At 38.6% G+C, this 23914-nt stretch overlaps 1 protein-coding gene across 1 annotated transcript; it reads right to left on the bottom strand.

Moving 5' to 3' along the window:
- Positions 1-1751: 1751 nt before the first annotated feature.
- Positions 1752-23529, bottom strand: TMEM244 (transmembrane protein 244). The gene is made up of 6 exons (XM_034766883.1): positions 23497-23529; positions 13183-13268; positions 12506-12579; positions 5283-5408; positions 3479-3523; positions 1752-1846 (listed from the first exon to the last, which is right to left on the bottom strand). The coding sequence occupies exons 1-6, from the start codon at positions 23527-23529 to the stop codon at positions 1752-1754; spliced, it is 459 nt and encodes a 152-aa protein (XP_034622774.1).
- Between the last annotated feature and the right edge of the window lie 385 nt (positions 23530-23914).

Genomic DNA, 23914 nt, shown 5'->3' with positions numbered 1-23914 from the left:
ATTCGTTTGCTGTCGTCCTATATTTGTTTTGTTTGTTATAGCATATAATAGTATGAACTTTGAGATATGATTTGCCTCTAAATATACTTGTGTGTCATTCATAAAAGCTAAATACACCTTGTTTGGGGAGTCCTCCAGAATTCCCCTTTACCATGTGCACACTCGTACGAAATACAAGGTTTAGTACTCTAAAGCAGTGGTTCGCAAACTTATTTGATCGCGCCCCCCCTTCTTTGTGTCTGTAGTTTACACCCCGCCCCCGCCATACAAGTACATATACAATAAAAAAAATCAAAATGCAACTCTCCCTAAATATTAAAAACAGCAAGGCATTGAGTCAAACAGAGCCAATGATCCATTGTAATAAGAGCAAAAGCAAAACTGTGATTGTGGTCAATCCTTACAATTAAATGTTCACACCATGTCACAGCAAACGGATTAGTGTACAGATGGCAATGACTTTGTATAATGCTATGCAAGCCTAACCAAAATCTGTGAAAATGTACAGCGCCATCTGAGAACCTGATATGTCTGGAGGAATCAGCTATGCTAGCCATTCAGTGCTGTGGGTAAAATGTGTGCAGTACATTTTTTTTTCCCCTTAAGCATCTCATGCCCCCCAGATTACATTCCATGCCCCCCAAGGGGGCATCCCCCAGTTTGAGAACTTCTGCTTAAAGCAAATGTGAGCATTTACAATGGTCTAGTCTTGCTACCCTTACTTAGGCAAAACTCAAGCCAAATTCAGTCCTGCTGTATCTCTACTCAAGTCACTGGAGTTGCATGTAAGATGAATTTGGCTCACTGGGAGTCGTGCTTAGCATGAACTGTAGGATCAAGCCTATTATATGTAAATAGATGAAGATTCATGTCAAGGCATTATTGTGGTTTTTAAAATAATTACAATCTACAGGCTAGATCATAGGGATTGGTCATGCACCTGGCACAACTCAGGGAGTGAGAAGGGATGGGTGCAAAAGTGACTGTAAGCTACCCTTGCCTTTCCCCATTCTAGCACCACCAAACATTTAGTGGATCAGCAGTGCAAGTTAGAGCACCCTTAGGGCTGCTCTATCATACATTCCACTCTCTATGCCTCCCTTCTCCATGCATTGCTTTGGAAGCCAGGGATCAGCTGGAGGTTGTTGCTCACTGGTTATGTCCCTTTTAGTCTTATATACCTCCTGCAAGAGGACTGCAAGATGTGGTGGTATAGAGCTGGCTAAACTAGCCCTATGCTATTCAGGGATTCCTCTGTGTGAAGGAGACCCATGTGAAGATGGTTTTGAAATTTCTTTGTACCACTGAAATGGCACAAAGAAGCCTTAATTGAGAGGCAGACTCCGGCCCAAGATATACTGACACTTCATAAAAGAAATTTTATTTCACAATTTACAAAAAAACTCTGGAAGCTTGAAACTGATGTCTCTTTGCTTACCAGTTTTTTTCCTCTCTTCCTTGCATGCACACTGCTTTGCTGTAGGGTTGTACACAAGTACTGTGCTGCCGGCATTGATCTCTTTCTCACTTTTTGGTTGGTTTGTTTTTAGGAAAATGGGAGCATATTTAAATGTTTGCTTAGGGGAAAATGCCCTCACAAACAGCTAAAAGTAATTGCATGGAGTTTGTAAACAGATGTAAGAAATAAATGGTACAGTAGGCTAAATATTGGACTAATAGTCTTTGTTAGTAATGTAAATTAGATAATAGAAATAATATAGACTCAGATACAAATGCCTATTTTTTGCTTTTCAAAAATCATCCAGGACTGGGTAAATGAAGTTGTCCTTGAACAAGCAGTATGCTAAAACCTGTCCTCCACAAATCATCAAAATTAAGCCAGATCCTGAAAGGAAAGGTAAGAATATTCTGTATTAATATTGGCATATAAAATTTACAAGAATAATTAAACTGATCCTATTTTTATAAGCAACCGTATTTAAAGAGAGTAGTTTTTGTTACTCACACAGTTCTCTTGTATTACAAAGAAGAAAGTGAAACTCCTCATGCCAATGACTTTGTTTTTTCATTTTGAAAACAACATTGATTTTTCTCTTTCATTTCTAATAATGAGACCTTTTATTCTTATCTTTTTTGCCTGATCCCTCAACTGACTCTGTATGGTCACTGGTGTCTATGCAGAACAAGTTGCAGGATTTTGTCTGCGCACTGCTGTCACTGAGGGTTTCAGCACAGCTTGGCATTCTTAACTGCTCCTGAAGAACTGGCTTCCACAATTTTTCTAAATCTCAAAGTAATGGATTCCCATGTAGAGGGCAGGGATCCCTAATCTTACACTGAAATCAGTGGGAGTTTTGCCATTCACTTCAATGGAAACAGGATAAATCAGGACCTGAATCAGGCTCACCTTACAGTTGCAGTCCTGATGACTTCATACTGTTTGCTACAGTCCAATAGAGCTGTAAATGTGACTTATTAATGTACATAAAGTGAGCAGGATTTGGCCCTAGAATATAAATTTTAAGGCTTGACAAATGTTAGGTCAGAACTACTTGACTGAGTCCTTTTTAAAAATAGTATCAACTATTTGGAGCACATGTTACCATCTTTCTTGTTTGTTTAAACCTGTTAGGCTGTGCATGAGGTCACACACAGACAGGTTCAGGGTCTCTTCTCCCTTCCAAAGTCCTTTTGCTACTTGAGAAATTTACTCCAGCCTTTCTGAGTTCTCCACTGTGGGGGTCTCCCACATAAGGGTACATTCAGTCTCTGAGTTTCCTAAAAAAGCTCTGGTTTATTTATATATGGCAGCCTGGCACAGCTGGACTCCGAGTCAGGTTTTATCTTCAACCCCTGCCCCACAGTCATCAGCTTGTCCTGGTCTGGTAAGTCTTTGTAAGTGGGGGAGGTTTGTCAGCTCTTTCCCTCTCTGCTATGAGCTATAGCAAGAGTCAGCTATTTCAGAAGCACGGCAGCTTTTTCCTCCTAGTTACCACTTACCATACCCTCCTGTGACAAGCTGCTTCTTAAGCTTGCTTCCTCTAGCTGGAGCAGACCCTGCAGAAGGGCCTATTTGGTAGTGGTTGAGCCCAGAGGATTTCATTAGCCTTCTTCTGATTGGGATGGGGGTGTCCACCATCACATATCATACCATACATTTGATAGAGAGGGAAATCTCATAACTGGAACTGGATGAATAATGGATGTTTCAACATTTTCAGTGAATCAAAAAGTAAAAAAAAGTTTAATTTAGATTGAGTGTTTTTAAACATTTTTCATTTTAAAAAATCTAAAGGAACTTTCCAAATGGAAAGTCATTAGAAAAAATTAAAATGTTTAATTTTGACAGGAGGTTTTTTTTTTTTTTTTTTTTTTGACTAAGTGTTTCTGTGTCATTGAATCTACATTAAATCTACAGGTTTTAATCAAAAAATTTCACCCAACTCCATTCATAACTACAAATACTATGAATCTACACAGTCTGTGATTATTTCAAAGTTAAATAATTGACCTGTACCTAAAGCCATCCACCAGTGCAACATCAGAGGGAATTCAGACATAACTGTAAAATGAAAAACATTACATCATAAATTATTTTAGGGTAGTTTCTCACACGAAGAAAAGCTGAGTCTCTAAAATAAAAATATAAATGTAGATACAGTTACTAACATTGTAAAGTCTAATGAAATGTAAGCTCAGATCCTGCAAACACCTGCCCACTTGACTAACTTTACTACTGTGAGCTGTCCCATTGAAAGTTAAATACAGGTGTAATTATTTGCAGGATTGAGGGCTTAAAATGTAAACTCTGAGGCAGAGACTGTCTCTCTTTCGTTATATGTTTGTACAATACCTAGCACATCGGTGGATGCTGATCTCACAGAGCCCCAAAGCAACATTAGCTAGATTCACAAATGAGATGTAAATGTTGCAACACCTACAGCTCAATTCACAAAAGGATTTAGGTGCGTAACTGCCACTTTAGGTGCTTAAATCCCAGAATCCAGCCCCATCAGGATTCACAAAATCCCCACTCAGCAGCCTCAAAACTCTGTAGGCATCTAAAATCACTCAGCAGTAACAGTTTTTGCAGTAACAGTTCCTTTAGCACCTATGTTTCTGCAGCACAAATAAATAATAATAATCTAATTATTTTGTTTTATTTTCTTAAAGAAGATCTGAATAAGATACATAAGATAACCATGGAAACCATCCTCCTTGGTAACTCCGATATGGTACAGAGTTATTGTAATTTTCCTTTAAAATGATTGTTTCTAAGGAAGGAGAAATTATTTAGCAGGATTAACAGGGATATAAACTGCAGTGATGGGATGAAATCCAGTAAAGGAAATATTATACCCTGATCCTGCAAGGAGGTATTCCAAGTGGAACTCATTTCAGGATCAAGGTTTTTAGTCTGTATCAGGAAATTGATCCTAATAGTGAAGTCTATTGATCTCTAGAACAATTTCTCATGGGAAATGGTGAAGTCCCATCCCCTGGGATATTTAAAACCAAACTGGACAAAGCACACAAATAATAACCGGAACCATTGTGCATTGGGAGGGATAGGTGATCTAATACTTCTTTCCTATTTCTAATTTCTAGGATAAATATAATAGAATGGATAGGCGAATCCCTTAAAAAAGCATTGTGATGGGATCAAGAGACCCCATGTTGGCTCTGGCAAGGATGGGGTTAAACATCTCTCCCAATCACCCATCCCTGCTAACCAGCATGGGTAGATCAGCAGGTGTTCCCAGCAAGAATTGCTGATGAATCTCATTTGCAGAATGCAGCTCTTTCCTCAGAGGAAAAAGTGACAAGTGAGGATGCTGGAGCAGATCGTAGACTTTGTTTTCGTTGTTGGGACTTAGCTGAAATGAGCCCCAACTTAGACCTTTTGTGTTGGACTTGGCTGAGGCAAGCTTCAGTATTACATTGAACTATGGCAGGGGTATTTATGTTTGAGCCTTAAAGAGACAGGGCATTTAGGGCAATATTACTTCTTTGGTTTTATAGCAGTGCACACCCTCCAAGCTGAAACTGCAGACAGGCTGCCCTGTTGCCAATACAACCTCTAAATACACTGCAAGATAATTTAACATTTGGAAGTTGTTGCAACAAAAATGTAATAAGATTTTTAAATGGCAGTAACTTATCTACATGTGGCGCTTGAATGCAAGAAAGATGAAAATTTGAGGGAGAAACTTGAAGAAAAAAGGCAAAATTAGTCCAATAAAAAAATTAGATCGATAGTATTTGACTAGCTCTATTCAATTTTCTGTACTGCACATATATTTAATAACATGCTCACTTACCAGCTGCAGTTATGATAATATGAATAGCACTAACTGTTATAGCATAATCCCATACCCATTCTTCCACAATCAGGACAAACAGCAGTCCACAAATAAAGTAGGTTATCTCCAGTGAAACCAGGAGAACTATAAAGGAAAACAGGGAATTTACTCCAAGCAGAGTTTTGGAAGGGTGGTTCCCATCCTTGTAACTAATGGCAATAGGAAGTTCTGATTTCTGAAGTTAACCCGTGGCCTGGTCTACACTAAAAAATTAGGTCAGTTTAACTACCTCAGTCAGGGGTGTGAAAAATATGCAGCTGATCAACAAGTTCTTTCCCTTAATGGCTAAGCTATATCCCCACTCCCCTGTGTGGAACAACATGGGCCATATTGTGCCATCAGTTTGTAATGCAAGATCCCCACTGAAGCCAATGGTAGTTCTTAAAAACCAATGGTACAATCACCCAGTGGCTCCTTAGTGGAAACAATAGCCGCTATAATGAGGAGGGACAGGAATAGTGTCAGGTTATCCTATATGTTAGGTTTTTACTTTCCTCCCCGTGCAGTGCAGTGGAGGGGACTGTAGTGGGGCAACTGCTCCACTCCCACAGAACAGGGATTAAAAGCAGCCCTGGAGAGGGCTGTAGCTAGGAAAAGGCTGGGAGGCAGCCAATCAGGGCCAGACTGGGCCCTATAAAAGAGCTGCAGGGCCAGAAGGCAAGGGAGTCTCGCTCTGGCCTTGGAGGGAGATGGGCCTAGTTGCCTGGGGGCAGGGTACTGGACAGTGCTGGAAAAGGGCAAGAGGAGCTTGGAAGCTCCAGCCTGACAACTCCCCAGGCTGTGGCCTTAGTTAAGGCCTAAACAGGTACTGGAGCCTGCAGGGATGTAGCCTGGGATTAGGCGGAGGCAGCTGGTCCAACCTCCTGGCCAATGATGAGTGGCCATTACAAACTGCAGTCTGCCCCAGTGAGCAAAGCCTAGATGATGACTGGCAGTAGCCACTGAGGCAAGGTGGGTTTAGAGGGTTGGGGGTTCCCCAGGGAGGGGAGACCCAGAGAGTGGGGATACTGCTGGGGCAGAACCCCAAGGTAAAGGGCACTGGGGTCCTGGAGGGATACGGGCCCAACGGCACGCGAGACACCTGGCCAGCAGAGGGTGCTCTGAGGCTGGAAAGAGCTAATTCCCAGACAACCAGCAGGAGGCGCTGCGCCGGTGAGTCGTTGCTTTGCTACAGGACCATAGGTTCCCAGTCTAAATATGAAGCAATGACCTAGAAGAGAATGGGTCTATATTTCATTACTAATCAAAAATCTCTGTTACAAAGTTTCTTTTGGAGGGAGGGGGCAAGCGGGGGCAGGCAGAAAACATTCTGGCTATTTTTCAGTTACCCAACAACAAAAAATGAAGTACAGTCCACTGGTTTTAATTTATAATTTGGTTTTATAACTTGAATGTGCCTTTGTTTTTATGCTAAAATGGCACAGAACTATTGTCTATATTGAAAACTAGTAATGTTGGGTTTGTTTGTTTTTTAAACCACAACTTTGTATATGATAGTGTCTGCTGCAGATGAGCACAGTTATGTGCTAGATCGACAGGAAGACATCACTAAGTAGGAACTGAATGGACAGACATATTCCTTAGTATCCTAACTGTCCATAAAATAAAAATAAAGCTGTCTTTTAAGAAGTCACTATTATGGATTTTATAAATGTAACCGTTCTACAGCAAAACCAGTTAGGAAAATGAAACATGTTTTTAAAGAGCCAGTATTTAATCTGAAAGTAATTTAAGGCCCTGATCCTGCATATCCTTATGCATGTACTTAATATTAAGTATGTGACTAGTGCCACTGAAGTCAATGGGACTACTCATATGCATAAATGTTTGCAAGACAGGGCCCCACAGAATGGGCCATAACAGCTACTTTGTAGATGGTAGGGTTCTTTCAAAATATAATACATTCTTTTTCTTTTTAAGGGACATGGTCAACTTAAAAAAATCATACTTCAAATGTTTATCCTACCGTTACTGCAAGTAACAGTTAAGGTTACTACGACAAAAAGAGAGTAGAGAAAAATATTTTTGTTTCTTCAGTTTAATTTGTATATTGTCAGTTTCATTCTTTCCCTTATATAATAATTTTTTTAATTTCCACTGTTGTTTTTGCAGATCTTTCACACACCAATGTGGGCGAGAGAAAAAAATTAAAAATCAGGAAAAGGTGATTGTAAAACCACATACCCAAAAAATGACAGAAACACTTGTGTGAATGGAGTACCCGAAGCTCTTTTTAGCTCTTTTTTCTTTAATTGACTAGACTTCAAGTTGATTGTGTCCCTTTAAATTTTACTAGTCATTTTAGTGCTCATGAAAATGGGTAACTAATTTGAGCCAGGTGTAGTGCAGGGAGGTGCTGTATAAGCTTCCCAACACCTCAATCTTGACGTCTAATCTCCATTTTCAGCTTCGGGCTTCTCTTTTCTTTGGTCACAACTTGGTTTTGTAATGTGCACAAGTGAGGCCCGCTATAAGATGAGCAAGATCGCATTCATTTGTGACCTCAGTCCTACACTTGAATCTTCTCTATCTCTGTGTCAACAGACCTTCAGCAGCTATTGTTATAGTTTTTGTTTCACACTGTTCTGCTAACAGATAAATGCTTTCCAAACTAGGGTGACCAGATGTCCCAATTTTATAGGGACAGTCCCGATATTTGGGGCTTTGTCTTATATAGGGTCCTATTATCCCCCCACCTCCCGTCCCGATTTTTCACACTTGCTGTCTGGTCATCCTATTCCAAACAGAAAAGAGACTAGTGCACTAAACCATTAATCTCCCAGTCAGATTTTAAAAGGGATCTTATTAGTGAGTTAAGGTACCCACCAGCTAGACAAATTGCATTGCTACCACGTTAGGCACATATATAGTGGTCAATGGTGTCGTTTTTCTATATCACGTAATGTTTGAACATTATCGGAATCTGAAAAAATAGCTCAGAGTTAAAATAGTCTATTTTTTTTACCCAAATTGGCAGAAAGCTTTTAAATACAATTGATAATGCAACCATGTCCTCAAAACAGTACAGTTTTGGAAATTTGGGGAAATATTTCACCCCAGATTATATCTTGTATGTATTTTCCCATACTTTTTTGCCTTTTTGTCTGTATCTCATGACAGTATGAGCTTGTTTGTACCATGTTCCAGTGTGGTCATGTGGTTTATGATAGATGAGGTGGTGGAAATGTAGTAGAGTCAGACTCCTGGAGGAGGAGAAGCCAGATATATCTCATGCCCTACTTGATAGATGGGGAGCAGTATACTGGACTGCCAGACCTTTCAGTGGTGTACGGCACAACATGGCTATCAAGCAAGGTCTCAACAAGGACTGTGGGAAGCATCAGCATCTTTGCACAAAGGAGAAGGCTCTGACCAAGTATTACCTGACTGTGCATTTTACGGCAGCTATAACAGCTAGGAAACAACAGATGCGTGGCATGCAGCCTTCAGCAACAGATCTCCACAAAGAAGCTACCACAAAGTGCTTGACTACAGATGACTCTGCTGTCCGAGATATAAAAAATGTGACTGAAAGAATGACAAATTCTTTTAGCACTGAACCTGAAACAAGGCCAGACAACAGATAGCCACTTGTGAGTATTGCAAGTACAATGTCTGCTGTGCACCCCACCTGAAATCGCAGAAAGTTTGTGCATGATAAGAGAGACTGGCACACAAGAAGTGAAGCAGTTTGTAACCAGTAGGCTGCAAAGGGATGAGATAGATCTCTTTGATCCCATAAAAAGGCATCATCTCAAATCATTTGGTAATCTCAACAAAACAATTGAACAAAAGAAGCACAAGCAATTGGTTGTCAGATATTCAGCAAGCTGACAGTTATTGCCCAGTCCAGAGATGCTGATATCCAGGGTTTGATGAAGTATGAGCTGGCACCTGTCCCATTTCCATCTTTAGCTTGAACAGATCGCTATGAAAGACCCAAAAGAGCAACACGCTGGCAATCAATGTTTGAGCTATCCGCATCTGATGAGCCAACATTAGCTATTATACATGGTATGATGCTGCTGCAGATGGTGTGCACTGATACTGCCAAGTGAAAAACTTTTGGGGAGCTGTCTGATCAGGTGTTAAATATTATCCTTGGACTAAAATGTCAATACACTGCTGTTGTTGGTGACAATTTTATGCAAATGAAGAATCAATCAAATCTGGTGAGAACCTGCAGAGGGAATGTCCAAATGCAAGAAGTTCAGAACCCCACTGTGTTAACACCACTACCAAAGCAAAACTTGAAGATGATATCAAATCCACAGAACAAATCAAACATTGCAAACTTTCTCCTCCAGGGAACTGGATTGTGAAGCATGACCAGAGATTTCCACCTGGTCATGAAGTGTATTTTGCTGGTGGGTTTCACATCATTGCATAAGCAGTGAAAGTAGCACCTGGCACCCACTCTGCAATACCAAAATTCGAGGCAGAAGACAAGGAAGCATATTCATGCTATTTTTGTATGTTGCTCATGCAAAGCAAATACTTGGATTAAACAGGGTGCTAATGCGGAGCTTGGACACTGATGTTGCATCTACATACCCATCTATTCTTGGGATAGATTAATTCTATTTCAAAACTGGTGTTGGCCAAAAGAAGAGATTCATTTTCATGCATAGAATGACTATGGAGCTGGGAAGAGACTTTGGCAGTCTTATTCTGCCAAATATTCATGCTTTCAGTGAATGTGACTCTACTTCAGTTTTCGGTGTCAGGGGGGAAAGAGATGTCTGAAGACAGCAGCTGAGTATAGAGCTAAAGGAGGGTCTGAAACATCTTGGGAGCAGTGCATCTCAGCTAGAGGAAGAGACAGACGCAGCCTATGTCTCACTGGTATCTTGATTGTACTGTGGTAAGAAGCAAGCATCTTCGGATAACGTGTGCTATAAATTGTTTGCTAAGAAGAACAAAACAAGTGAGAAACTACTATCAGCAATGGACTCCTTCAGGCACCACCTGAAATGTGCAAATTATCAGTCATATATGTAGTCATGCAAACAATTCGTATCTTCAAGTGTCCCCTGTCAGCAACAGATAAATGATAGATAGCATTGGGCATCTTGTTCCTAAAATAATGGTACTGCCACCTGCTTTAGAAGCCATCCTCACCTTTGTGCAGCACAGCTGTGAGAGTACCTGTGCAACAGGGAGATGCAAATGCCACAAGGAGGGTTTAGTGAGGTCCAATATATGCAACTCTGAAAGTGACAAGTGTGGCAACAGAGTACTGAACACATCAGATGCAGAGTCTGAGGGGGAGTAGAAATGTTTCAACAATCTGCAAAGTACTGTGACTATTCTGTGGGTAAATATAGCTTGAAGCAGTGTTGCATTACACATTCAGCAGCTCATAGTTACACATAGGGGTTACATAAGAGTACCTGGTTATACTTTTGTTATTCACACGATATTCACACAAGACATTCTATGCCCTTACGTGAATTGCCATTGTATTCAGTGATCGTTACAATTATACCAGGTGTGCTTTCTGCTTATGTCTCTGGCTGAGCAGATATCAAAAATAGGTTTTTATAATTGGGGTAAGGGTATTATTATTTGCATAACTTCATAAAAATAGCACATAGAAAAACTTTTCTCAAATCATTCCATTCTACAAATAATGACAAATATTTTGATGTAGTACATGGTATAAATAAGCCCATACTGTCGTGACTGCAGACTTTTGCTTTAACCGAAGACAAAAAGTATGGGAAAATGCATAAAATATATTGCCTGGGGTTTAATATTTCCCAAGCTTTCCAAAATAGTACTATTTTGAGTACATCATTACATTATCAATTGTATTTAGAAGCCTACTGCTAATTTTGGTCAAAATTAAACAGTTTATTTGAGTTATGGCCCCTTTTGTGATTGTATTGATTTTTTTCAGATTGGATGGCTGATAACATTTACTTTAGACGTTATGTGATATAGAAAAAACACACTACTTCTGGCATCTACATCCACTCTTGTGATGACCACCACATATGTGCCTACTATGGTAGCAATGAAATTTTTCTAGCTCCTGGTTTACCCCAATGTACCCAAAATGGGTCCAGGCTGGTAGACTATATTGCACAAATGGTTAATATATTTTCATTATATCTTGTTTAACACCCTGCACGTGAAGGCATGTAACAAACTATAATGTTATAATTTAAATACAAATCCTATCAATTATGTTGAGATTCAGTATTTACATTGGCATTGTGCAAATGTACACTAGTTCACACTGTGTAGGATCTATATTTTTTCTAGTAACCCATTTTTCTGCTAATCTAATTGAAATGTTCTGTTTTTTACATCTAAAATCAAATCAATAATGGCACTGAACAAGCATCCCTGCACTTTCTATTCCTGTAAGTGTTTAAGATTATGATCTAAACAATTTACATTTGAACAGCTCTAATTCCAGCTGACATGGTTTTTCTTTGCAACAAATTCCAAACCTGATGAAGCTTAATTTATGTAAATGCTTCTTTTTTCCCCTACAGAGAAACAGTAATAGCTTTGGAAAGGGTCACATTTTTTAAGATCTTGGACAAATATGTATAGTGATTTGTATTCGCTCAAACTATACTTTATTCTCCATTAGTACACTGAACTGCCACTGGGCCAAATCCTGAAGTCTTATCTTACTTTGTATTGACTCTTTGCACTGGCAAAATTGCCATTGATGTCAATAAGAGGTTTATGTGACTTAAGAATTTCGCTTATTATTTATGAGGCCCTATTGGAAGCTGGTTCGAATATGGATAATAGGAAGCTTTACTATAGTAGAGATTAGATTCAGTAACCTTACACAGAATAATTAATAGTTTTATAATGAAAATGAAATGTCTTCTTCATGGTAGAACAATTGGTTTCAATTGAGAGATGCAAATTTGGAAGAGAGAGCATGGGAAAGGCTATGGGTTACTGAGAGGACAAGAAATATGTTAATTTATAAAGTGACCCTGTGGAAGAGTTATGGGGAAAATGAGCAAACACTTAAAATTCAATACAATTAGAACATCATTAAAAATATTGAAGCTAAGTGGAGAGGCATTATTAGAATGTTTTAAAAATACTTTGTACATATGCATGGGGGTGGGGGAGAATTTGGGTTTATGTCTACAAAGTGTTTATTTTCTTAGTTCTGCAAAAACTAAGAAACAAAATCAAGGTACCTATGTAATTTGGGTTAATCCATGAGGGTTTTATCTTAAAATCAAAAGGTGCCAAACCGTCCAACATTTCCAACCTGTGGAGATTTAAAAAAAAAAAGTTAATCATTTGCATATGCTATCACAATTAATGTGTTAGTTACATTATATAATGTAGTTTACTCTATGAGCTCTTTTAAACAAGATTACAAATCGAGTAATCTGGAATAGAGGAGTTCACAAGTGTCTGTGGTTTGCTGCCAGTGTGTGACGTGGGCTTGCCTTCACACACTGTGTCTATACTCTTATTTAATATCAATTTGACATCCCAAGTGCTCTTAATGACTTTCTAAAGCAATACAGCTAGTCTTTCTGTCAGCCACAAAAATCTTTTTTGAAAAAAATGTTATCTTTCCCTGGTGTTCAGGTTTTCGGTTAGTATATGTATGTCAACTGGTTTGATCAAAAATAAAGTGTGAGCCAAACTGGCAACTAAAAATATTTTTATCTGTCCAAGTGCTAATTTGTTGATCTAAATGGAAGTTCAGGCACTCTAGCGTGTCTGATGCTGAAAACTGTGCCTACAATATAACTGAGGTCATATTCTAGACTTCTCCCCCTCCTTTGCTCCACCAGGTTGTAAATCATAAATGCCCCATTTATGTTCAATCACATTAATTATGAATGCTAGAAATTCTTACCTAAATGCTGTGAAACAAATGCTTAGGACCACATAGTACACAGTGTAGAAAACTACTACACATATCAACAGGTTCAGCAGCACAATCTGTAAAGAAAAAATGAAATTAAACCTACTTCCTTATCTGCATTTGTTAGGTGGGGTGCCAGGCAAGCGATGCTAGATTTCTATTTAGGAAATATTTTTTTTAATGTTTAAGGGGAAAGAAGTATTTGGGTATGAATTTTTACCTCATCTTATATAAAGTCCTGAAGTAAATGACACAATGTTGTTATAATGTGTTTTCAAATAACCTAACCCCTAAAATTTATCAATTTTTTTCATATTTTTGAAAAGAAATATACAGTGTAATGAACATTCCTTTCTTATTATGTATCCAGAGATTAACTGCTAGAGGCCTATGTAATCAAAATGGCCAGTGGAAAACACATTTCCTGGCAGTTAATGATCAGCAGGAGGAGCTGAGAGCCTAAGAAGAAGATCCAGAAGTTTAATCAAGCCTAGTTATTAACCGCCAGGAAATGCCCTCCCTATAATTGCCATCATGAGGTGTATCTATATATACATATAGAAAACCATACAGTAGTGATGCTTTTATCCTGTCTGTGTCCAGAGATCCATGTGATGCTACTATATATTTTCATTGACAAGGACATAGACTGTTAAAGGACATCTCTCTTAAAACATAAAACAATTTAAAACTTTATTGAGGCTATTTGTAAAAAAAAATCCAAGTTTTTGAAAGCAACCATTATCTAATGGTCAAAGCAAAGGTCTGAGGGGAAAAAAGAAGGCTGGATTCCATTCCATGCTTTGCTACAGACTTCCAGAGACACCTTGGGTACATCATCTAATGCCTGTGTTCCTCGCTATCCTCATATGTAAAATTGAGGTAACACTACATCACAGCGGAGTTCTGGGGCTTAATTTGTTAACGTGTTTAAAGTGTCTTAAGATCCTCTGGTGAAAGCTGCTAGAGACATGTAAGGTATAATAGTTCACAGATTAGAAGGCCAGAAGGGACCATTGTGATCATTTAGTCTGACCTCCTGCAAAACACAGGTCATCAGACTTCCCTGAATTAATTGCTGCAGGTATATTGTATTTTATAGGCTAATATATTTTGATAGTGATAACAGATGCTGGCCACTGGAGTCCACTTTGGTTTCTGTTATTCTCACTATTATGTATGATGTGCTCTGAGGTATCCATTCACCCCTATATTTAAAAAAACACACCTTGAAGTCAGGGATTTGCATGCATAAAAAGCTGGTGTGTGCATTAGTTTCAAATGCACACTTAAAACCAGCAAGCAAAAAAGTAGCACCAGATGTTTACAGCACAGTGTGGTGGGCGGGATCATCCTGGAGCAATAGAGTCAGGAAATATATGTTCTCTCCCTCAACTTCCATATTGTCTAATGTTTTCTTATGCTGGTCAGTGTTTATGTCCCTCCCTTTCCTTTTCTTTAAAAAACAGCTTCTTCTTTCCTCTCACTGTTACCCATTTCAGATTTATCCCCATGTTCCCTCCCATTTTACTTTTATTCTTTCCCCTAATTCCTCCATTTTCATCTCCTGTGTCCTATTGCCTCTCCTCCACTCCTTCCCAGCACTTTCTCTCTTGGCCTCTGCACTCTCTGCAGTTCCCTGTCTCTTTCTTTCTTCACACAGGGGCACCTTTTTCTTCCTACAGAGTCTAACCCTTCTCTTTTCCTCATGTTCTTCATCTCCCACCCTATCTCTGAGAATAAATATAGGTGTGCATGTTTAATTCTGCCACATGGTCAGGTGGCTGCCTCTCTCTAGCTCTTGCTTTGACAGCTCCTGCATTGTGCAATGACTGAGACAGATACATGCACAGTGGGAGCAGCGGACAATGAGCCCAACAGGAGAAGGCGACTGACATTCACCTACCTGCCTTGTAGTTGGAATGGTGGATGAACATTTGTTTGTTTACTGAACCTAGTTTTTCTTCCATTGCACTCAAAGACCCGTACAAAAACCAAAGGGAGATTAGAGCTCTGAGTGTTTTTAGGTATTTGCTATTAGTATCAACTTTGTACAGAGCTGAAGGCATTTGCAGCTTGGTAAATTCCAGTAATTATTTTTATATTAGTAGGCAAGAAACAGGGTTCATGCTCTGGGCCTAATTCTTCAATGCTTTTCACCTTGGTAACCATTTACACCTGTGCAAAGTGACTGTAAACTGCTAATATTCTGATAGCATTTTACACCCACTTTGCATAGGGGTAAATGACTGCACAGGGTGCCAGGTGATGGAAAATCAGGACCTCAACATAATCATGTTAATCTTTGTTACCAGGAGCTGTCATCTATCCTGAGGGGAGATTGACTTCAATCCTACTGGGAACAATAGGAGATGATGCGCAGTTTTGCTTGTTAGCCTTTAGCGTAACTCTTATTGAAAGCAATAGAGATGGCAGCAAGTTTGAAAGAGGGCAGTACTTCGTGGAATTCTTTGTAGAAGAACATTCTTCTTCAGCAAGAACTACAGATATTCAACAGAGAGGATAGGCAAATCAAACTTGGGGGTAGGGTGAAGGGCAATTTGCAGACAGGAACGAGAGTGAAGGTAAGGGTTGGCATATGCACAGAAAACTGTGGAGGTCATGAAATGGGGAAAACTAGCCACTTGCTTTGGTTGCTTTGTTCTGATCCAAAGTGTCGTAAAGCAGCCAGAGTAATCTCGTAAATCTGGCACTAAACGTTTTGTTGTTTGTTTGTTTGTTTGTTTGTTTTTTCTAAACCCACAATCACAAGTTTGGTACTTGAGCTGGTCAGAAATGTTTTTTCCCCACAGAAAATGTCAATGTTTTGTCAAAAACTGACATTTGTTTGGTTTGAGGGGAAATTTTTGACCAGCCTTGCTTGACACTATATGCACGGTTAAAAACACACACACAACCTTAACTCTGTCTTGAATGACAACACAATGAAAAACCTGAACAAAAGTCTGTCTTTAAAATTCAATTTCATCTAATCTGCAACTGCAAACACAACTATACACTACTTCTAATTTCATGGTTATTGCATGGTATCTCTAGAGGGAAGAATTAGGGTTGTTTGGGTGCTTTAGAAGTACATTTCAGTAACTTAATACGTTTGAATTTCTTTTAAATTTAACTTTTAACTCTGAATTAAATATTTGGTAACAGTTGGCTAATGTGTTCTGAGCTGAGTTGTTCAGTTTCTGAAAACTCATTTCTATGAGGCCCACAAATGTTAAGCCTTATTGGCATTATGCCATGAACGTTGCACATTCAGGATCCCAATTTAAAACACTACCACACTGGTGTAAGTTATTTCCATCATCTAGGTCTGCTGGTGAGTTTTAGTCTCATCTATTCCTGTCTTTTACATAGTCCCTGGCACAGAAGCTAACCATGTCTTCATCTGTGTCTGGTACAGTTCCAGTGCTTAAAAGCTAATGGTATGCTGTACAGGGTTTGAAATGAAGGACTGCAGGGGGAAATAGTTTCCTTTTTTTTATTTACTATATGTGAGGAGATGAAAGGGAATAAAAGTTCCTTTCATTTAAGTCTTGCTGGAACTTTTGAACTCCTGCTAGATTCCCACACATTCATAACAATAACCGATAAAAAGGAGATTCTTCCTTTCATAACACCGTAATTAAAGAGGCTTAGAGAATTTTCTTTCTTAAAAATTACTTGATATAAATGTTTGCTCTTAAATTCTAGGTAAAGAACATATCTCATCCAGCGTATGGAGAACAAGAGCACTATATGAAATGAATACATATATTTATTATATATATATATGTATTCATTTCATATAGTGCTTTTGTTTTCCATATGCTGGATGAGATTGTGTGTGTGTGTAGGTAGATAGATAGATAGATCTCTCTCTCCATATATCTTTTGCAGAGGTAAATAGGTCACAATGTCACTTCTGATAGTAGTTTAATTTAATTTAATGTGGTTATTTACAGGTATGGGATGAGTTAGACTAAGGAAGATTTAGGAGTACGTTTTCAAAGAGATGTATGACACAGACACAAATCCTTTCCTTCGTTAATAAATCCTGGGCATGTAACCTCCAACATTCTGCTCTGTACCGTCACTTCAGTGAAAATACCCCTTCTCTTGAAAAGAAAATGATACTTTCTCCCTTTATTTTATTAAGAGTGCTCTTCTGTTACATCTTTTCTACTAGCTTTAGATGAATCATAATGTTTGTTTGGTTTCAGCACCCTCATGATCTGACTCATGGAAAGTTGTAGAAGTTTGTTCCTTAAGAGTACATCTTAATACATACTAGAAAACTGATCAGCCAATCTAAATGGTAGTTGATAACCTATCAAGACATCTTATGTTATTATAAGTAATCTGGGGCCATATCATAAGTCCCTGGGGCCATTGAATTACTAAGATTAGTGTTAGTCTTTTTTAACATTCTTTATGATCAGAGTGGGGGGAAAAGCACATTAACTAATTATATTTGTATATGACCCTAAGTGAGAACAATAACAATACAAAGGCATCTAGAGAGGTTACTGTTATGGGGCCTAATCCTGCAAGTTGCTGAGCAATTCTGTAAAATGCAAGACATGCTCAATTCCTAGTATCAGCTGATCTGAATTGACATCAGTGGAAGTCAGGAAGCCTCTGTACCTTTCTGGATCAGGTCCATGGGCAGGAAAATAAACTGAGTTTCAAACTGGAAAGATGCAAATTGATATAGAGAAAAATTCCAACCACAGATAACACTGGTCTACAATTTTTGAGAAGTCGTCTGCTTCAGAGATAAAATGTGCTATTTATTATGTATTTTGATGTGCTGAATTCAAATATGACAATTAAAACAACTGATTGGCTACTGTTTCTAAGATATTTCAGTTTTTACATTTTAGGTCTATGTATATTGTGTAGATAGTAGAGTTTTAATCATAAATTGTAAACCTAGGTCTTTTCATGTGTTTATGGTTGCTTTACATAATAATATTTCACCTGTCCTGTTTATGTAACACTTTAAATATCAGCAAAAGGGTTATATAAATAAAATTTATTATGAAACAAAAGGCAAAAAACTATTATGTACGTAGTTTAGTCCTATTCAGTGTCTACTTGGCGCTTCTTGACTTGTCTCTTGTATTCATTAAATGGAGCATCTCTTGTCACTGTCCAGCAATAGTCTGCAAGCATTGATGGGCTCCATTTGCCCTGATAGCGTTTCTCCATTGTTGCAATGTCCCGGTGAAATCGCTCGCCGCGCTCGTCGCTCACTGCTCCGCAGTTCGGTGGAAAAAAATCTAGATGAGAGTGCAAAAAATATATCTTTAGTGACATGTTGCAACCAAGGCTTTTGTATGCCTTGAGGAGGTTTTCCACCAACAACCTGTAGTTGTCTGCCTTGTTGTTTCCGAGAAAATTTATTGCCACTAACTGGAAGGCTTTCCATGCAGTCTTTTCCTTGCCACGCAGTGCACAGTCAAATGCATCATCTCGAAGAAGTTCACGAATCTGAGGACCAACAAAGACACCTTCCTTTATCTTAGCGTCACTTAACCTTGGAAATTTTCCACGGAGGTACTTGAAAGCTTATTGTGTTTTGTCAATGGCCTTGACAAAGTTCTTCATCAGACCCAGCTTGATGTGTAAGGGTAGTAAGAAAATCTTCCTTGATTCAACAAGTGGTGGATGCTGAACACTTTTCCTCCCAGGCTCCAATGACTGTCGAAGTGGCCAATCTTTCTTGATGTAGTGGGAATCTCTTGCACGATTATCCCATTCGCAGAGAAAACAGCAGTACTTTGTGTATCCAGTCTGCAGACCAAGCAAGAGAGCAACAACCTTCAAATCGCCACAAAGCTGCCACTGATGTTGGTCATAGTTTATGCACCTCAAAAGTTGTTTCATGTTGTCATAGGTTTCCTTCATATGGACTGCATGACCAACTGGAATTGATGGCAAAACATTGCCATTATGCAGTAAAACAGCTTTAAGACTCGTCTTCGATGAAGCAATGAACAGTCTCCACTCATCTGGATCGTCAACGATGTTGAGGGCTGCCATCACACCATCGATGTTGTTGCAGGCTACAAGATCACCTTCCATGAAGAAGAATGGGACAAGATCCTTTTGACAGTCACGGAACATGGAAACCCTAACATCACCTGCCAGGAGATTCCACTGCTGTAGTCTGGAGCCCAACAGCTCTGCCTTACTCTTGGGTAGTTCCAAATCCCTGACAAGGTCATTCAGTTCACGTGTGGTTCAGAGGAGGAGGATGGGAGAAAATGTGGACCCTGTGACATTGATGGTTCAGGACCAGAAGTTTCATCCTCTTCCTCGTCGGACTCAAGTGAGACTGATTCTGGTGAATCAGGAACTGGCAGTCCTTCTCCGTGGGGTACTGGGCGTATAGCTGATGGAATGTTTGGATAATGCACAGTCCGCTTTTTCTTCTTTGACACACCTTTCCCAACTGGAGGCACCATGCAGAAGTAACAATTGCTGGTATGATCTGTTGGCTCTCTCCAAATCATTGGCACTGCAAAAGGCATAGATTTCCTTTTCCTGTTCAACCACTGGCGAAGATTTGTTGCACAAGTGTTGCAGCATATGTGTGGGGCCCACCTCTTGTCCTGATCTCCAATTTTGCAGCCAAAATAATAGGCTTTCTTAACCATAATGGTTATACTGCGCTTTTGTGATGCAAAAGTCACTTCACCACAAACATAGCAGAAGTTATCTGCACTGTTCACACAAGTACGAGGCATCTCTGCTCACTTTGGCTAAACAGAAATGTGTCCATTTGCAAAATCAAACACTGATAAATAAGAGAGCACGACACTGTATGATTTCTAGAGCTGATTTAGGGCAATTTGTTCAGCAGAGTGATGTAAGCTTCATTATGATTGCATCATCCATGACTTATAGGAATAACATGATGTAATTCATATCATGTATGATGCAATAGCAGCTTCAGATTGCATCATTCATTGTTTTGCCTAAAAAGCAAGTACTGTCCAAACCCAGTCATAGATTTATTCATAGATCCAGTCAAAGATGTATTTTAGTCATTTCTGGTTTAAACTGAGATCCCTTCCCTTTATAACTCACTTATCCTCCGCCATTCCCAAGTCAAGGGTCGTATATACTGACCCAATAGCATATCTTGAAAACTAGAGCCAACTAACAATTTTAAGCATCATTTTCATTCTCAGTGACCCAGAATTAGTAAAAGTTGACTACATTTATTTCAGAAGCATTTTGGCTGTAGAGCAGTGTTAGTGGGTGCGAATTCCAGGAAAAGGAGCTATGCAAAAAAAAAAAAAAAAAAAAAAAAGACCAAGAAGTGATAGTATTCAGGAATTGGCTATGAACTTGCACTATAACAGAATGGCAAAAATAAGTGACAGTATGATGACATGTTGCAGCAGAGACCAGAGAAGTGAGTCCCTTTCTGTGTGACATTGATGACTCCACCTATAGAACAATGTAAATAATTTTAGGCAACACCAGAAAGACATTAACAAACTGGAGGGAATTTAGAGAACAGCAGTAAAAATTAATTAAGGGCTGGAATTGACTTCTGAAGAAAGAGTAAAAATTAAATGTGTATAATTGGGAAATGATAATAGTATACTTAATATTTGAAGAGGGACAGGAATTGTTTGGAGTACAATTAAGTGTCATGAGTGGAAACAGAGCTGGTCAAAAATAAAAATTCATGAGACATTTTGAAATGTCAAGTTGTTTCCATTTTGTGGAGATTAAAGGGGACTCATTTTATTTTGATCAAATTGTTCAGAAAGAATTTGATTAAAATCAGTTACTGAATATTTTCATTTCCCCTAAATAGGATTTTTGGCAAGCAGAACATTGGATTGTTCTTAAAAAAAACTTTAAATACGTTTTCAAATGTTGCTAACACATTTATCCAAAACCAAAAAAAGGAAAAAGTCAAGTTTGTAACATAATTTCTTAGTTTTGAAAAAAGGCTATTTTCCAATAAAATTCAGCCACTTCCAAAACTTAATTTATTTTGGTAATTATTGCTAGATCTTTTTGAATGATCTTCTACATAGTGGAACTCATGCCTGCAGAATGGGGGGACGGTATCCAGGAAGTAGTCACTCTGAATAGAATGTAGGGGTAGTACTGGACAGACAGCTGAAGATGATGAGCTCCCAGCATGATGCTGTGGCAAAAAGGGCTAATGAGATATTTGGATGTATAAGCAGGAGCAGTGAGTAGGAGAGGGGAGGTGATTTTTACCTCCATATATGGCATAGGTGAGACCAATACTGGAATACTGCATCCATTCTGGTGTCCACAACTTTAAAAGGCTGTTAGAAAAGGTACAGAGCAGAACCACAGAAATGATTCAAGGGCTGGAAAAAAATGCCTTTCAGTGAAAATTTTTAAGGAGCTTAATCTGTTCAGTTTTCCAAAAAGAAGATAGAGAGGTGACTTGATTTTGCATGGGGAGAAAACAGCACGTACTAAAGGGCTCTTTAACTTAGTGGAGAAAGGCATAACAAGAGCCAATGTTGGGGAACTGAAGCCAGACAAATTCAAATTAGAAATAAGGCACACATTTTTAACAATGAGGATGATAACCATTGGAAAAAACTACCAAGGGAAGTGGTGGATTCTCCATCTCTTGATGTCTTCACACCAAAACTGGATGCATTTCTGGAAGATATGCTTTAGCTAAACATATTATGCTCTTAGTCAAACACAATTTATTAGGCTCACTACAGGTGGATGCAATGCTATGGCCCGTGATATACAGGAGGTCGGATTAGATTATCTAATGATCTCTTTTGGCCTTAAAATCTTTGAATGTTTGAGTTACAAAGCGCTAGAGAATATAAAGAGAACAATCCTGCATTGGCAGAATCATAGGCAACATAGGCAACCTGAACCTAACATTTTTTTCAGAAGGAAAGCAAAATAAATCATGTATTCTGGTGCATGGTTTTCAATCCAAAAACTTTTGTCCTAGCGCAGTATGACAAAAAGCATGCCCATCATGTCTGAAGCAGGTTGATTTTTTTTGTCAATCTTTTATAATTTTGTGCACCAGATAAAGTCAAAAATAATCTCATCCCCTCCCAACCAGCCAATGAAACAAGCAAGTAAAATTCCTTTGTCTTGTACAGACTGAAACCATAACCTCCCACTCCTACCCCGTGGGACTTCTCCAAATTAAAGTTGGCTAAATATCTCTTATGATCTGGTCAATTCCATATAATCCTCCAACTTTTGCTTAAATGTAATATTATGAGACTTCACTGTGTCCCCTGGCAGTCTATCCACCATGCTATAAAAAAAAAAAAAAAAACCAAAAAACAAAAGTACAATCTTTAGGACAATTTTGTAGATGTAGTTTACATTGCACTTAACTAATTAGATATGCATTTCATGGAGGTCTTAACTTTATATTAGCAGCTGAATTAGGATGGCATTACATTTTATCAGCTGTGATGCAGGGGGAGGAGACATGGACTTAAGTGAAAATATCAGCTCCGGAGGAAAGGTGTGAGCTGATGTCTTGTTGACCCTTACATATCCTCGGTTAAATTCGGACCCTATTGAACTTCATGACAAAACTCTCATTAACTTCAGTGGGGCCAGGATTTCACCCTTTGTCCCCAGCATATCCTTAGCCACTACTTCAAGAATGGAGTAGTCTGTTATTTTGCCTTGATTACGCTCAAGTAGGCTAGGGAAACGCATTTACTTAGATGCCAGGAATTTACCACTAAAAGAATGACATCAACAATTAAAGCTCTGTCCAGAAGTATTAAATTCTGCTTCAGTTTTTAAAGAAGTATTTTGCCATTGAAATTTAAATGTAATTGTTAAAAAGTCTCAAAAATCCAACATTTAAAGTTCCACATATTTCCCCCCTTTTTAAAATATCCATTAAAAATGCATTTTCTTTAAAAGTAAAACCCACAAATAAATTGTGAGTCATAGAGTTATTTATTTAAATGTTTATGCAATTTAAGGAAAGAATGGAAGAACCTGAGGTGATATCTTGGAGAGCTCAAGGTTAGGGTTTTATTAGGCATTTATAAGAATTATATCTAGCAAACTGCACCCTCTTTACATCTGTATCAGATGCATGTTGTAGTATTCACTATCAGCACTATAAAGGAGGTAGTGCACTTTTCACTTGCTTTTTCAGAAACTGAAAACTGGAAAGTATGCTGTCACAACAAAGGCAACTGTTTTTGTTTTAAATGCCTACTGTAATTGCGTAATGTCATAAGTACTATAACATGACCTAAAATGTAATACAAACTCAGTTCTTTTTACCTTGGTCTCAGGAAGGTTGATCTTAAGAGCCATGTACGCATCACAAGTAAAAGGAAGTGATGCAGTTACGTTCCTTATGTCAATGTCAGCTGGAAAAAGAAGCTATTTTTCACTCAAAAAGTGCTCCTGTAGGTGCAGTATAAGACTGAGTAAAGCAATGTTATTGGATTAAACTGGACCAAGACACAAGCCATCTGTGAGCTAACTATAAGCTGCTGTGGCCCAAACAGAAAATCCTTCCTAGCTCATTAAATGCTCATACTGTTTGTAGAGATGGTCAACCAAAACATGTATGTCTCGATCAAGTCTGCAAATAGAAAGCAGCAAATGATAATTTCTATTTTCTATGCAATGTTCTTTGATTACAGTTAATAGCAGTTTTAAAGTCTCCCACCTCCAATTAGTTTTACAGTCCTTA

The sequence above is a fragment of the Trachemys scripta genome, chromosome 3 (assembly GCF_013100865.1).
Source record: "Trachemys scripta elegans isolate TJP31775 chromosome 3, CAS_Tse_1.0, whole genome shotgun sequence".
Lineage (NCBI taxonomy): Eukaryota > Metazoa > Chordata > Testudines > Emydidae > Trachemys > Trachemys scripta.
Note: the sequence above shows the minus strand (reverse complement) of the source record. Positions and strands in the feature narration are given on the sequence as shown.